Source organism: Arachis hypogaea, chromosome 13 (genome assembly GCF_003086295.3).
Source record: "Arachis hypogaea cultivar Tifrunner chromosome 13, arahy.Tifrunner.gnm2.J5K5, whole genome shotgun sequence".
Taxonomy (NCBI): Eukaryota; Viridiplantae; Streptophyta; class Magnoliopsida; order Fabales; family Fabaceae; genus Arachis; species Arachis hypogaea.
In genome coordinates, this window is record NC_092048.1 from 145882910 (window position 1) to 145897113 (window position 14204).

Consider the following 14204-nt stretch of genomic DNA (forward strand, 5'->3'; position numbering starts at 1 on the left):
GTCTTGATCACATGTCTAGAATATTGACTTACCTAATGACAACTATTAAATACAAAAATTTTGGAGTATGTCACAGAAAATTTGGTACATAACATACAAATTTTAGCATATAATATAAATTTTTAAAAGAACACATGATTCACCCAATAAACAAAATACATTAAGAACAAAAATTTATATACTATATCGATAAATTTTTGTGCTATGTACAAAAATTTTTTATGCTATATCAATAAATTTTTATATTATGTGTAAAAAATTCTGTATATACTATATCGATAAATTTTTGTGCTATGTACAAAATTTTTTTATGCTATATCAATAAATTTTTATATTATGTGTAAAAAATTCTGTATTATATATAAAAGTTTTATATTATGTATAAATTTTTTTATACTATATCAATAACAAAAATTCTAAGTATGTAATGCAACAGTATGTTAGCTTTTGCTGGACTTTATACTAAATTAGATTTAATTACATAAATATTTATATTTATAGTATCACCATTAGAAATAGTTGCAGTTAGACTTTAGTTAAGTGATAATATATACTACCTTTTAATATGTTATATTAAATTTCTGAGCTTTAAACGGCTAAATCTCTCACTTTGCTCGCACTCATTCTCTTTTTCCAATTCTTTTTGGTCTTGGCGTTTCGTCGTTCGTCCCTCCCCACCATCTATTTCTTGCTGTCGTTCGCCGTTCTCCAAACAGCTTGTCACTGTCTTTCTCTCCGCCGTTCTCCCACTCTCTCATTCTTCTATGTATTGATCCTGTTCTGCATCGAAGCACATGAACTCGTGGAGCCTCTGCCATCCGCCATGCTGCCATCACTCGTTGTGTTCTCTTTCGGTCGTCGCGCTTCCGCCATTCGTTCTGTCAGCCTGTCGCTTACCTTCCTGCACAGCACAACAACACTTGGTTCCTCAGTGTCAGCTGATTCTATTTCATTCAGCCATTCAGATTTAGGTATGTTTTAAAAAAATAGTTACTGAATTAATACATTTTATAGTTGTTATTTGTTAGTGTGAGTTTAGTCTGTTCTAAATTGCTACATTTTGTAATTTGTAGTTGTTATTTATTAGTGTTAGTTAGTTATTATTGAATCTGAATGTCTGAAGTTCTGAAATCTGAATTTATTAACTTTGTTAATTCATATTTCATGATTTCTAATCATTATTTAGAGATGGATAAGAATAAATGTATAATTTTGTTAAATTAAAAACTTCGCTAGGAAGACAATGAGGAATCTTGACAATGTGTATAATGGATTTTAAATTTGACTCAATACAAGAAAAAAACCCAAACTGTTATTTCCAAAAATTAACCATCCCAATCCTAATTTACCAATAGAATTTACCCAAACATCCTCCTCCTCCAACCGTCTGCTACCTATCCTCATCAATCATCCCACTTCTCCGGCGTTAGAAGCTTTCTCACTGGCCATCAAACAATTAAAATAATTATCTGACTACCTAGTTAAATGACCATCCAACATTTTTGTTAATTGTATATACTTAAACTGAATCAAACAACAAAAACATCCAATTAAAAATTAAAATAACCATCTACATACCTAGTGATTTGAACATCCAGCATCTAAATTCATTTGTTAATGTATATATCTTGAAGATGTAAAGAGAGCGAAATCCAAAAAAATCAAGGTAGCCGAAAACCTCCACAGCACGCACAACGATGAGGTTCTCCTCTGTGTGCTGCCAATGTTTCACGTCTACGCACTGAACTGGGTTTTGTCAATGTTACCAATGGAGTTTTCTGTTGACATGGTCCATGCATCATTGGAGCTTTTTCATTGGGGCGTGGGAGATTTGAACATGATCATCCAATTAATACTTTGGACCAGAGAAAGGTTAAAATTGGGAAAAATCACATGAACATTTATTTATGCTTTAACGTAAAATTCATAATATAAATGATGACGAAAGCCAAGCCGTAGAGAAGAATTCACACGGACACTAGGGGGCTTTTGTGGTCGCCACTACCGTCGGTCTTTCCGGTGAGGGCGAGAAGGATTAGGCCGCAACGTCATTGAAGGCGGCGCCATGGCGGTCTTGGGCTGCGCGACGGAAAAAACGTGCGCAAAGGAATGTCTTCGTTGGACGTTTTCGGACAGGTGGACGGCGTCGGGTTGCGTTCTGGACGACGGACGGTGGTGATTTTCGTGGAGTTAGTTCGGAAACAGTGAAAGAGACTGCTAAGAGAAAGAAATTGTAGCACGTTCTTCGCACGCATAAAATGGAAGAATACGTAACTTTTCTAACCAAATTCTTATGTTTTTAAAATTTAAAATTTGAAATTATTAGGAATTAATTAAATTAATTATTAACTGATTATAATTTCAACTTTAGCTCTATTGTACACGAACTCATTATCTTCCGCATACTTTCTCCTAAATAAATTAATTATTTAGTTTACTTTCCGAGGAATCGGCACTGACTAAGCTGACTCCAAGCTGTCCCGAAACCAATGCTCCTCAAGAAGCAAGGAATTAACAAATTAATCAAAGAGATTCTCAATTTTATAACAGGTGCATTGCATTGCATGTATTTAACTATTATGATGATATACCTTGGGTTGTTAGATTAGTATCGAATTGTGAAAGTTTAAGATGGTTACATTAACATTGAAATGGTTAAAGGTGGCGAGAATATGCAAACTAAATAATCCTCCCTACTAAAATTAGAATAACCAAGAATGTTTAAAAGCTTTCTAATTTTGAGCAGTGAATTTATCATAAAATCTTAATTGAGTCCCTTGTTTTCTTCCTTTAAACAAGAAGATTTTCTTACTTTACAATTTATTTGGATCTCTAATTCTCTCTTAAGCAGTTGTGATTAATCATTGTACTCTGGTGCTTCCAAGAAGGTATCATCCCATTTAATTTACTCTCTGCATTTGCATCCATTCATATTATCTTAGACAAATCTAAAAGCTCATGTTTGAAGAATCTGATATAACATGTTAGAAATGATTATTGCAGGAAGCAGAAATTGTGAACATATTGAAGATTATATAAATGGAGCATTGATTTAGTTTATTAGAATATTTAACTGTTGTTTTGTTGTTATTATTATTTTTTTTTGGTTGTGTTATATGAAATTTTGGTTGTGCGATTGTGTGTTTTATGTTGAACTAAATGCATATTTGTAAAAAATTTAAATGTGTATTTTAGAATATTTGTTATAATTGTAGTATTATGTTAATTTATTATGTATTTTGATGTTGAAATTGTTAAATTTAAATGCCTATATATATATATATATTTTAAAAAAAATTATAACAAATAATCTGGTATGAATTTACGAATCGAGTCTATAAGTCAAGTTTAAATCAACTCTACGAATTTACCTAGATATTTGACCCCTTCAAAAAAATAAAATTATATAATCTGAAATAAATCCATCCTTCATGCATTTAATTTATTTATAGAATAATAATTGCTCCATACCCTATTCAACAGCTATTATTTATTAGTTCAACCATAATACAATAACTAAATACCAAAAATAAGATATTAAATTAATTATTTATACAAAATAATATATATTTTAAATATAAAATATATATTAAAAATATATAAAATAAATATACATAGATATATAATGTTTACTAAATTTGATTTTTATAAACTAATTATTTTAAACAATTACGTTATGTTACTACATGAAGTAATTAATTTTTAAATTTATTATTTGAAAAATAAAAAATATTAAATAACGAAATAATTTTTTAATTAAGTTAAACTAAGTCATTCTACGCTTCTTCTTCTTGGTATGTATGTGTGTTTTTTTTTCTTCTTTTATCATTTGATTTCTTTTCCTTCTTAATTGTTTTTTCTCTTCCTTCTCCTTCTTTTTTTTTATTTGATTTTTTTTTCTCCTTTTCTTCCACTTTCATCGTCATCATTATTATTATCGCATCGTCGTCATTATCATTCTCTTCTTCGTCTTGTATATATGTTTAACAATACTATTAAATACAAAGAATTTTAGTATATAATACAAAAATTTTTAAAAGATAATATGTCTAAAATATTAACTCATCCACTTCTTCTCCTAAATATGATCATTAAAATTATCATGCACAGACATTTATGAATAATCACATATTCAAAATATTAGCTTATCTACTAACAAAATATAAATGTTCAGCAAAACTACTAAATATAGAAATACGTTATAGAAAATTTGATACATAACATAAATTTTTTAAGGACTATATATTAAAATATTAACTTACTCAATAAATAAAATATAATAGAAAAAAAATTTTATATATTATATCGATAAATTTTTGTATTATGTGCAAAGATTTTTATATTATATTGATAAATTTTTATATTATATATAAAATTTTTTATATTATATCAATAAATTTATGTATTATATATAAAATTTTTTATATTATGTACAAAATTTTTTATGCTATATCAATAAAAAAAACTCTAATATGTCGTTAATTTTTGCTGGAGTTTAGACTAAGTTAGATTTACATAAATATTTGTATTTATAGTATCACCTTAGAAATAGCTGCAATTAGACTTTAGTTAGGTGATAATATATAATCCCTTTTAATATGCTATATTAAATTTCTGATACGTAAAATTGAGAGTCCAATCTGACCAAAGAAACAGTATGATAGACACGAATTTAATTGAAAGTATACGTGTACTTATTATTAACATTTTTATTACTAGTCATGAAAGAAAAAGGAAAGTCGTATCCACTTTTATTTTGTACCGCTTTCCCGGGAACGAAAAGTCCATATAAGCTTTATCTACATTATTATTGTATTTTATTATTGATTCACCATTATTTTGGCTTTCGTAGAAAATCAAAATCAAAATCAAAATCCACCTACCGTGTCTATATAAATCTCCATAGCCTCCAATATCATATTCATATGTAAACATTAAACAGATCACATCGCTCCAAAATAAACATTTTGGTTTTGTTCATATATATATGGATTATCTGAAAGCATCTCTATTCCAACTTCCTTGTTGAATTTCGGCACTTGTTGCGCTTTAATTTTCTCTTATAACCTAAAAACATTATTGAAGCTTAATACAAGGATCAAAGGTGATTAATTATGGCTGCGAATCCATCGTCAGAAACAAATGGAAAGCATGAAGTGGTTATGAATATAGAAAACAACAACAACAACACAAGCAATGGAAACTCATCATCATCATCACCCACCTCTCTCCCTGTCTCTTTGTTGCAGAAGGTATTACTTATATATAATTAATCCTAATCTTTCTTCACAACCTATCTGACATAACATAACATGAGATTTGAATACAGTTTGTGGCAGAAGTGGTGGGCACATATTTCTTGATATTTGCAGGGTGTGCTGCGGTGGTTGTGAACAAGAACAACGACAATGTCGTTACACTACCGGGGATTTCTATTGTTTGGGGATTGGCCGTTATGGCACTCGTGTATTCCATCGGTCACATCTCTGGTGCCCACTTCAACCCTGCTGTTACCATCGCTTTTGCTTCTACTAGAAGGTTCCCCTTCAAGCAGGTTAGAATATTAGTGACAGAGACAAAAATAAAACAGGAATTAGAGAGTCAAACAAACAAGTTTATCTCACACTAGAGCATTAATTACCAAAACCATGTGACACATGTAGGTATGTATAAATTCATGGCTCCACATTAATGTTGTAGGTACCGGTCTATGTAGCAGCTCAGGTTGTTGGATCTACACTTGCAAGTGGAACCCTCAGATTATTATTCGATGGGAATCAAAACCAATTCGCAGGAACACTCCCTGCTGGCTCTGATCTACAAGCATTTGTCATCGAATTCATCATCACTTTTTATCTTATGTTCATCATATCCGGGGTTGCAACCGATAGCAGAGCGGTAACATCAAATTTCTTTCTTGCTTGCAATGTTTTCTATTAAATTTTTTATTATTTGGTGACCAATTCGGTAGACTCTGATTCTTACTAGGGCATAAAAAATGGTACATGATTTGACGAAGAGTGTAAATATAATAATTGTTATTACATGACACGGCAGTTGAGAGACTGAGAGCGCATTGGACGGCTTATTATTTATTGTAATTTAATTTTGGATGATGTAGGTAGGTGAGTTGGCTGGGCTTGCAGTTGGCTCCACGGTGTTGCTGAATGTGATGTTTGCAGGGTACGGTAATGGTATTATTACAACATTAATTTAGGATGATATTTTGGAAGGAAATAAATAATAATAGAGTAATATGGTGTGAGTGACAGGGCAATAACAGGGGCATCAATGAACCCAGCAAGGAGCATAGGGCCAGCAATAGTGCACAATCAATACAAAGGGATATGGATATACTTGGTAGGTCCAGTTTTGGGGGCTGTTGCTGGTACTTGGGTTTACAACGCTCTCAGGCACACCGCCAACCCTCCTTCTCGTGTTATTAAAAACACCGCTTCTTTCGTCAAAAGACAAGCTAGTCTTTAGACTCATGCCCAACTTGTACCACAATCACAGACTAGACTTGTATTACTATATCAATTCTCAACATAATGTTATAAATTATCAAGTCTAATTTGGTATGATTTCAGTTGGGTTAGTTGTGTTAATATTTTCCAAGCAAAGAGGAAAAGTTGGGTGAATTGGCTCTGTAAAATCGTCGTGGTGGGGGTGTGTGTCTCCAAATACGCAGAATAAAAAACTTGGGTCAAGAAACAACAACTGAAATGGAAGACTAACTCATCATGCAAAAACCAAAATTTCAACAAGTTTCGTTACAGGACAACTTTTAAATGTTGAAATGAGGAGACAATCATTTATGTTTGAGATTAGTTAGTTGAACTTGACAGGTAATAATAATAATAATAAGTGCTCCACATTCCACAATAGTAGTAACTTATTTTATTTTATGCCTCTCAGATGCTGTCTTGTTCTTTGAAAAATGAAAAATTAGAGTGTAGGGACCCAAATCTATTACTACTAGTACGCAGGCATTTAAGGGATGATTGAAATTGAAAAGTAAAACAAGCGATAACTGAGTCAACTCTGAAGCAGATAAGATCAGAGTTATGGAATATGGGCTGCATCAAAAGATTGTCTGATTCACATGCATCATGCATCAACCCGGAAACCACCAATGTTTCCTGGTGTTTTCATTCTCATTAAAAACCCGTGAATGTGATCATCAAAATTTAAACACGACTTGTTGCGGTCATCAACTCTGGCTCTTCTTTTAAATAAAGAATGGGAATATAAACACTCATCAATGCTCTTCTCAATTCATTTCAGTTAGTAGTATTTGATTCATCAAATATCAAAGAAGAATTGAATTAGGGTTCTCAAGGTCCACTGGCTTCACTTGGGTTTTCCTGGCACTAGGCTTTAGGTAAGCCTACATTCCATTTCAAAAGCCATTTCTACAATCAACTAATGACAGGGAAAAAAAATGGAAAAAAAACACGAATAAACTGTAACTGTCTGAATTCTTAGATTGTACTCGTAACATTCTTTGACTGAAGAGTACTCTCTATATTTTATTATAAATTACATAATGTAATGTGAAATAAAACATGTATACACTGCTGATAGGAAAGGAAAATTGGAAGAAAAAATGAATTCAACATGTCAGAACATGCTAGCTTTACACTGTTAGGAGAAAAAAAAAATGGAGGGTGAAGAATGTTTTACTTTATTTACCATTACGGGGAGCAGGACCTCTCCTTTGCCTGGATCTTGGAATAATGAACGGCCAACAACACACTAGGAGAAACAGAAACTGCACAAAGAATGTTGTCATTGCAATCCATATGAATAAGCTTATCTTCCAATTCCATATGATCCTCTTGTAAAATGGGAGTTGTGCCTCAATTACCACAGATGAATCATATATTTGAGGAAGGCCAGCACCATGTATATACTCTGATCGTGGCTCAAGGGTTACTCTTAAGCACGAAGTAGGTTCCTCCCTTTCAACAAAACCCCTTATCTTCACTTCCAGAGTCTGTGTTTCTGATGCATAACCAGTAAGAAGAGGAAGAATATTGACTAGAGTCGTCATTAGCCGGATAGGTTCACTTCTAAATTTTAACATGCAAGGTTGGCTCAAACTTGCAATTGTTTTACCACTATATGTTAAGAAGTCTGTTCTGATCTGCAAAATAAGACCAAAATGAAAGTCCTGAAAAAGTAAGCAACACAGTAATAATATTATAGCAATGCTACATGACCAGCAATAATAAGTGAGCACTATTTGTCATCGTCAAGGTTCTAGAAGGAAATGGCAATTTTAACTGAATGCACCTCCATATGCTTGAAGAAACTATGAACAAACACCAATACAATTATAATATATTCTTGAACTTTGACTAGTAGATCTTAAGCTGTTTTCAAGTCTCTTGATCAACATGGTGATAAATAAATATAATAGATACAAACACTTCAGCCAAACGTTTTGGCTATCGTGCAAAGGCCAACCAAATGCCTGCCTCTTAAGTCTTAAGGGGAATGGATCCTCTCCCATGAAAATAAATTTCGCTTGATCTTTTCATGTGTTTATTTTTACCATCGATGGAGAAGGTGGAGCCAAGCATGAGGCTCAATGAGAGAAGGTCGTGAAATTCTCACATGAAAAGATCCATATAGTATCTTAATAACACAACCTTGACACAAAAGTGGACTTGGCAATTACGGAAAAAGAGCAGTGCTAATAAATCTATTGTTACCTACCAAAATTTTACAAAGACAAGGGCACTAAATTAAGACAGCATGAAGTTGCAGCTAAGCACACATAGCTACATTCAAACGTGGACGCTAAAGGCCCCAGATTAGGTTATTCACCATCAGAGGATCCCAATACTAACTAACGTAAGAACCATATGCATTTAAATTAAGTAAAGATGCAGAACTAGCAAATCTTCACAACAGCAAAGTTTGCTTACAATGAAATGAATCGGATAAATAGGTACCTGAAATACCCCAAGATTTCTATTGTAACCTGATTCGGGCACTTCCAATGAAACAGTAACCTGCACATTCTGTTTAGGAGGTAACACCCTTTGACCCACCCACTTACTAGCTGCAATTTCCTTCACTGAATCATGGCCACCAACAACAGCAGCACACGATATTAGAGGCACATATGCCACAGGACTCTGCTTGGTGTAGTCAAAGTTGAAACCTTTTATCAATTGGGTTGGCTTCTGCGCTAACCCGCTGACCACAAACCCACTAAAAACAAGTGAGGAAACAGCAAGAGCAAACAGAACACAACACACGACCATAGACCACAAGAACCCCCATCCACACCTAAACGCAACGTTCCAGAATGCTTTCTGATCCTTAAAAATTACCCGAGCTGGAATACCAACGAACCCAAAGGCACAACCCAAAACCTGAGTCGAAAAACGAATACCCTTTCTCCATGTTCCGAAAGGGTCCACGATGAACATGCAAGTGTGGACAGTGAGCCACAATGGAAACTTTATTAACCAAATCAAGATTTTGATTTGAAACAAAATTGCCCTAATTAAAAATCCCGCTGCATATTCTAGCGTATTCGACGGAGGAGAATCGACGAGCCTCGGCACCTCAGAGGAGTCAGCGGAATCAGCAAAAACATCGTCTTTTGCAGATACAGCTGTGGTTAACGTCGATTCCTCGCGTTTCTCTTTGGTCACAATACTCGCAGATGGAAAAGGAGGAACCTTTTTCTCTTGAATCGAAATAGGTTTCGCGGGAATCTCCTCAAATTCGGAGGCCTTGATTTCCTTCAATTTTAGGAGGTTCCGATGATGCTTTTGGGAGCTCTTTCTGGCGTCGTCGTCATCGATGATTTCGCTCCGGGAAGCGGTGTCCGTAGATTCCGTAAAGAGAGATGGGGGGCAAACGGAGCGGCGGCGTAGCTTGGCGGAGGGAGGACTATAAAGAGGGAGCGGAGGCGGTTGAGGATCGCAGAGAGCGGGAGCGGAGGCGGAGAAAGGTTCCAGTGAGTCATTGGCGTGGTCGTCGGAGCCATTGAGGGTGTCTGAGTAAACGTCGTCGTTGGGGTCCATTGAAATGCGATTGCGAATGTGGAGGCAAAGTTAGTTGGTTAGGAAGTTATTCGGTTATTTCCGGTTGGTTATTCTCAATTCGGCTCTGCCTCCCATTTTCAAGCCACAACGGATAATTTGCCTTTCATAATTTTCAAAAGATTGAGTGAACTACTATTTGTTTATTTCTACTCGCAAATGTTCAAAACGTTCATAAATTTATTTATAAAAAACCAAAATTAATTTTATTAATTTAATTTTGATATATCGTTAGTGTGTAAAATAGTTTTATATATATAATTAATTATATAAATACACATTAATAAAATAACTATTTTTTATATTGATTTTATAAATAGTCATTCAAAAGAATAGATATAATTGTATTACTATATAAAATATTTTACACTATTAATACGTTAAAATTAAACTCTTAATTTTATATCCATAAAAAATAAAATTTGATTTACAAAATTATTTTAATATTAAAAAATTACAAAAATATTATTTGTATATCAATTTCAGCCGCAGTATGTAAATATGATAAAATATCATATACATATACGGTGTTATAGAAATAATCACAATACACCTATGCGCCAAAACAGAATCACGATGCGTGGTGTCATTGCTCCTCAGTTTCTTCTCTTCTCCGTGCGGCACCGTTCATTCTCTTCTTCTCGGTGCCGTTCATCTCCTCTTCTCAGTGCCGTTTTTTCTTATCTTTTCGGTGCGCTTTATTCTGTTCTTTCTCTCTTCTTGGCACGCTTTATTCTCCTCTTTTAATGGAAGGTGAATTTCTCATATCAATCACTACATTACGTTAATTTGTTTCGGTTATTCTTATTTTAGGGTTTTAATTTTATTTTTATTGACCAAAATTAATAAATTTGTTATTTATTGAAGTAAAATTCAGAATTCAAATCCAGAATTTAAATTAAGAACTCAATGAAATCTACAAGCTTTTCATTCTCTTTTTCTTGGCGCTTTTCACATTTCTCTTCTAATCAAAAGTGAGTTTATCTCATTAATTATTGATAATTCAATTTTATTTCTTCTCTTTTGATTTGTTTTGATTTTTTTATTCTAGAGTTTTGATTTTTTTAAATTGTGAAGTTTGTAGCCAGAATTAGGAAAGTTTTGTTATTCTTTCGAATAGAATTCAGAACCTAATAGAATCATAAAACTCTAATGTTGAGGTTTGTACTTTACCTAGCTAGTTCATATGTAGTTAGTTGATAATTTTATAAGATTAATAGATTAGTAAACTCATTTCTAATGCTAATTTGATTTTAGACTCTGTTTCATAGTACTTTAGACTTTGATACAAAAAGCTTTTTAATTAATTAAAAAGTGTATATTTAAGTGGCTAATGCTTTTAAGACACTATTTTCTGCACAAAATCTTGGATATTGTATATAGTTGTAGTTGCAGATAAATATTTAAATGATATTACTAAGATCGCATGAGATAAATATGTCTATTCATAATAAGTTGTTAATTAAGTTTATTTTTAAGATTTAATTATTCTGTTGGTTTATATAGTTTTATTAAATTTTTAATTAGGTTTTTATACTTTTTTTTCGTCTACATTGTTTTAATTTTGTAATTAAGTCCTTCCTAGTATAAAAAATATTAGAGTTAACTGAATATTTCTTTGCAAATTAAAAGTATTTATAATTAAAAATTTAATTAAATATTTGACTGCATGTATTTTGGAAAAATTATTATGTTAATTTTAATATTTTTAACATGAAAAAAACGTAATTACAAAATTAAAAACAGTGTAGGGATCCAATTGAAAGGAAAAAAAAGTATAAGGACCTAATTAAAAATTTAGTGAAACTATAGGGACCAATAAAGTAATTAAACCTATTTTTAATTATCTTTTTTATAACACCCAAACATTCAAATTCTTATACTCGATTCATAAGTCAATGATAATAAGGTGGTACGACTCTCAAGCATACATACATACATATATAAATTGAAAGGAAATATTAAATGATAAGCCTTAAAAGGAGTAAAATAAAATTACGAACAGAAACTCTCATGTATCAATAAAACAGAAAATAAAACTCATCTTAAAGCGAAGGTAAAGATAAGGAGTAAGGAAGGATAAGATAAGGATAGGATATAAATATATAACATAAGTAAATAGCCACTGGTTACGACCCGCAAAATTAGTAGTTGACAATAGAATTTCTTATCTCTCCCAAGGATATATCATCGCCTTTATAGGCAAGTTTTCCAAAAAGGAATAAATACTTAATATAAGTTTTTCAAAATAAAAATGGAGAGACTCTAAACAAAATATAAACAGAATCCAATGATCTTCGCCATCTCTCAGATGAAGTATAATTCACTGCTGAGTACCTGGACTTGCATCTGAAAAATAAGAGATATATACGAAATGAAAATCCTCGACCCATGAATTACCAGTAAAATAAAAGTGTCAAATAAATACAATGTATTATAATAAGAAGTCATTAAGGATCTTAATCTCCCTTTCATCAATTATTCATCCTAAGTTCTCACTAATCCATAACTTAGACAACTATCTTAGAGGATACTAAGTCTAATTCAATCTATCATCTTTTTCAATTTTCCAACTTCCAATTCATTGCAAAACCATGACCAGAATCAGTACCAGCTAATTTGACTCAGTGATTATATATCAATACTTCACATCTTTACCTGGAGCAAGTGAAATCACTTCACTACGTCTACTCAAGGAGCTCAAATCATCTCATTCAGTATTCATAATTTTTAATCAATCATTTCATCATTTTATTTCAATAAAGATAGCCCTCAGCGTCAACCAACACCAGCATGAAGGACCTCTCAGTTGTACAAACACAAATAATACAAACAAGTAATACACAAATAAGGCAAATAAGCAAATAGCATTTAGTCATATAACATATTCAGTGAGGCAAACTAATACAATTAGGTAAACCCAATCAAATCAAACATATGCAAATAATGTATGCTTACTCTATGGCCAATGAGCTCATCTGTCGGTTATATAGCCAATCCAACACACCCGGTAGTTAACCCATATATCATCTCTCAACACGAAGGAAATCCTCAACTTTCAAGGAGGAAATCCTCAATCACCCATTTAGAGAGAGAATGTGATGTAATGATATGGAATCCTCAATCTAATTCATTCACACCACAGCTAGGAACCGAATCGAAGGAAATCCTCAACCTTCTCTATTCAATTTCTCAATGTTGCAAAAGAGGGAATCCTCAACCCCACTTGCCCACTACAACAAGAGAGGAAACCTTAACCTCATCTTGTCCATTACAACAAGAGAGAAAATTCTCTATCTCAATTTTCCTATCAGTGAGCGGATCCAACCGCCATCCTCACCATTTCAATTCGAAACTTATTTCAATTCAACACAAGCAAACATACCTGCAATCCGAATTAATCATTACAGAATTAAATTGAAGGGAATCATTGACCTTCCATTCAACTCTTTAGTGCAACAAGTGAGGAAATCCTCAACTTCAAGCTCGTCTACCACAACAAGAGAGGGAATTCTCGACCTTAACTTGTTTATCACAGGAAGTGAAAGAATCCTTAATCTCAACTTGCCTTTACGTGAGCGGAATAACACCACCGTCCTCACAACATAAATTTTATTGTCTCTTTAATCATAATCACAACACGGGAGAGAGAATCCTCTACCTCAACTCGCTTATTTATCCTGGAATATAGTGTTCGTCACACTTCACCATCATCATCTTGTCCAAAACTTCACTCACTGATACAACATATAACTCGGAAGGAATCCTCAACCTCCCCAATCTTCCATCATTCACCAATTATCAATAACTCACACCCATTGCTCATTTTGCTCATTATTATCATCATTCTCATCATATTCAATCTTTACTCCTCATCACATTCATCCTCATCACGCATCGCTTTATATCTTTTTTTATTTTTCTTAATTTCACTAACTTAACTCTCTTTAGATTTGGTCTTTAACTCTTCCATTTTAATTACACCAGCTCTATACTCTTATCGGAGTTTATAAAAGTTTAAAAGGCTAAAAGAATGGTTAAAAGGCTTAAAAAATACACTTTTGTAAAATCTGAAGGTTGTGCGTAAGCATGTACTTGATCGCGTACGCACGGGTTGAAAATTCGGGTGTCGCGATG

General features: G+C 32.8%; 2 protein-coding genes across 2 annotated transcripts; one reads left to right on the plus strand and one right to left on the minus strand.

Annotated features, from left to right (window-relative positions):
- Positions 1–4724: 4724 nt before the first annotated feature.
- On the plus strand, positions 4725–6584 carry LOC112792755 (nodulin-26). Its single transcript, XM_025836101.3, has 5 exons — positions 4725–5252; positions 5330–5554; positions 5701–5898; positions 6122–6183; positions 6273–6584. The coding sequence occupies exons 1-5, from the start codon at positions 5115–5117 to the stop codon at positions 6484–6486; spliced, it is 837 nt and encodes a 278-aa protein (XP_025691886.1). The 5' UTR covers positions 4725–5114; the 3' UTR covers positions 6487–6584.
- An 878-nt stretch (positions 6585–7462) lies between these two features.
- Positions 7463–10208, minus strand: LOC112792754 (seipin-2-like). The gene is made up of 2 exons (XM_025836099.3): positions 8964–10208; positions 7463–8149 (listed from the first exon to the last, which is right to left on the minus strand). Exons 1-2 carry the CDS (start codon positions 10047–10049, stop codon positions 7688–7690), a joined length of 1548 nt encoding a protein of 515 aa, XP_025691884.1. The 5' UTR covers positions 10050–10208; the 3' UTR covers positions 7463–7687.
- Positions 10209–14204: the final 3996 nt, after the last annotated feature.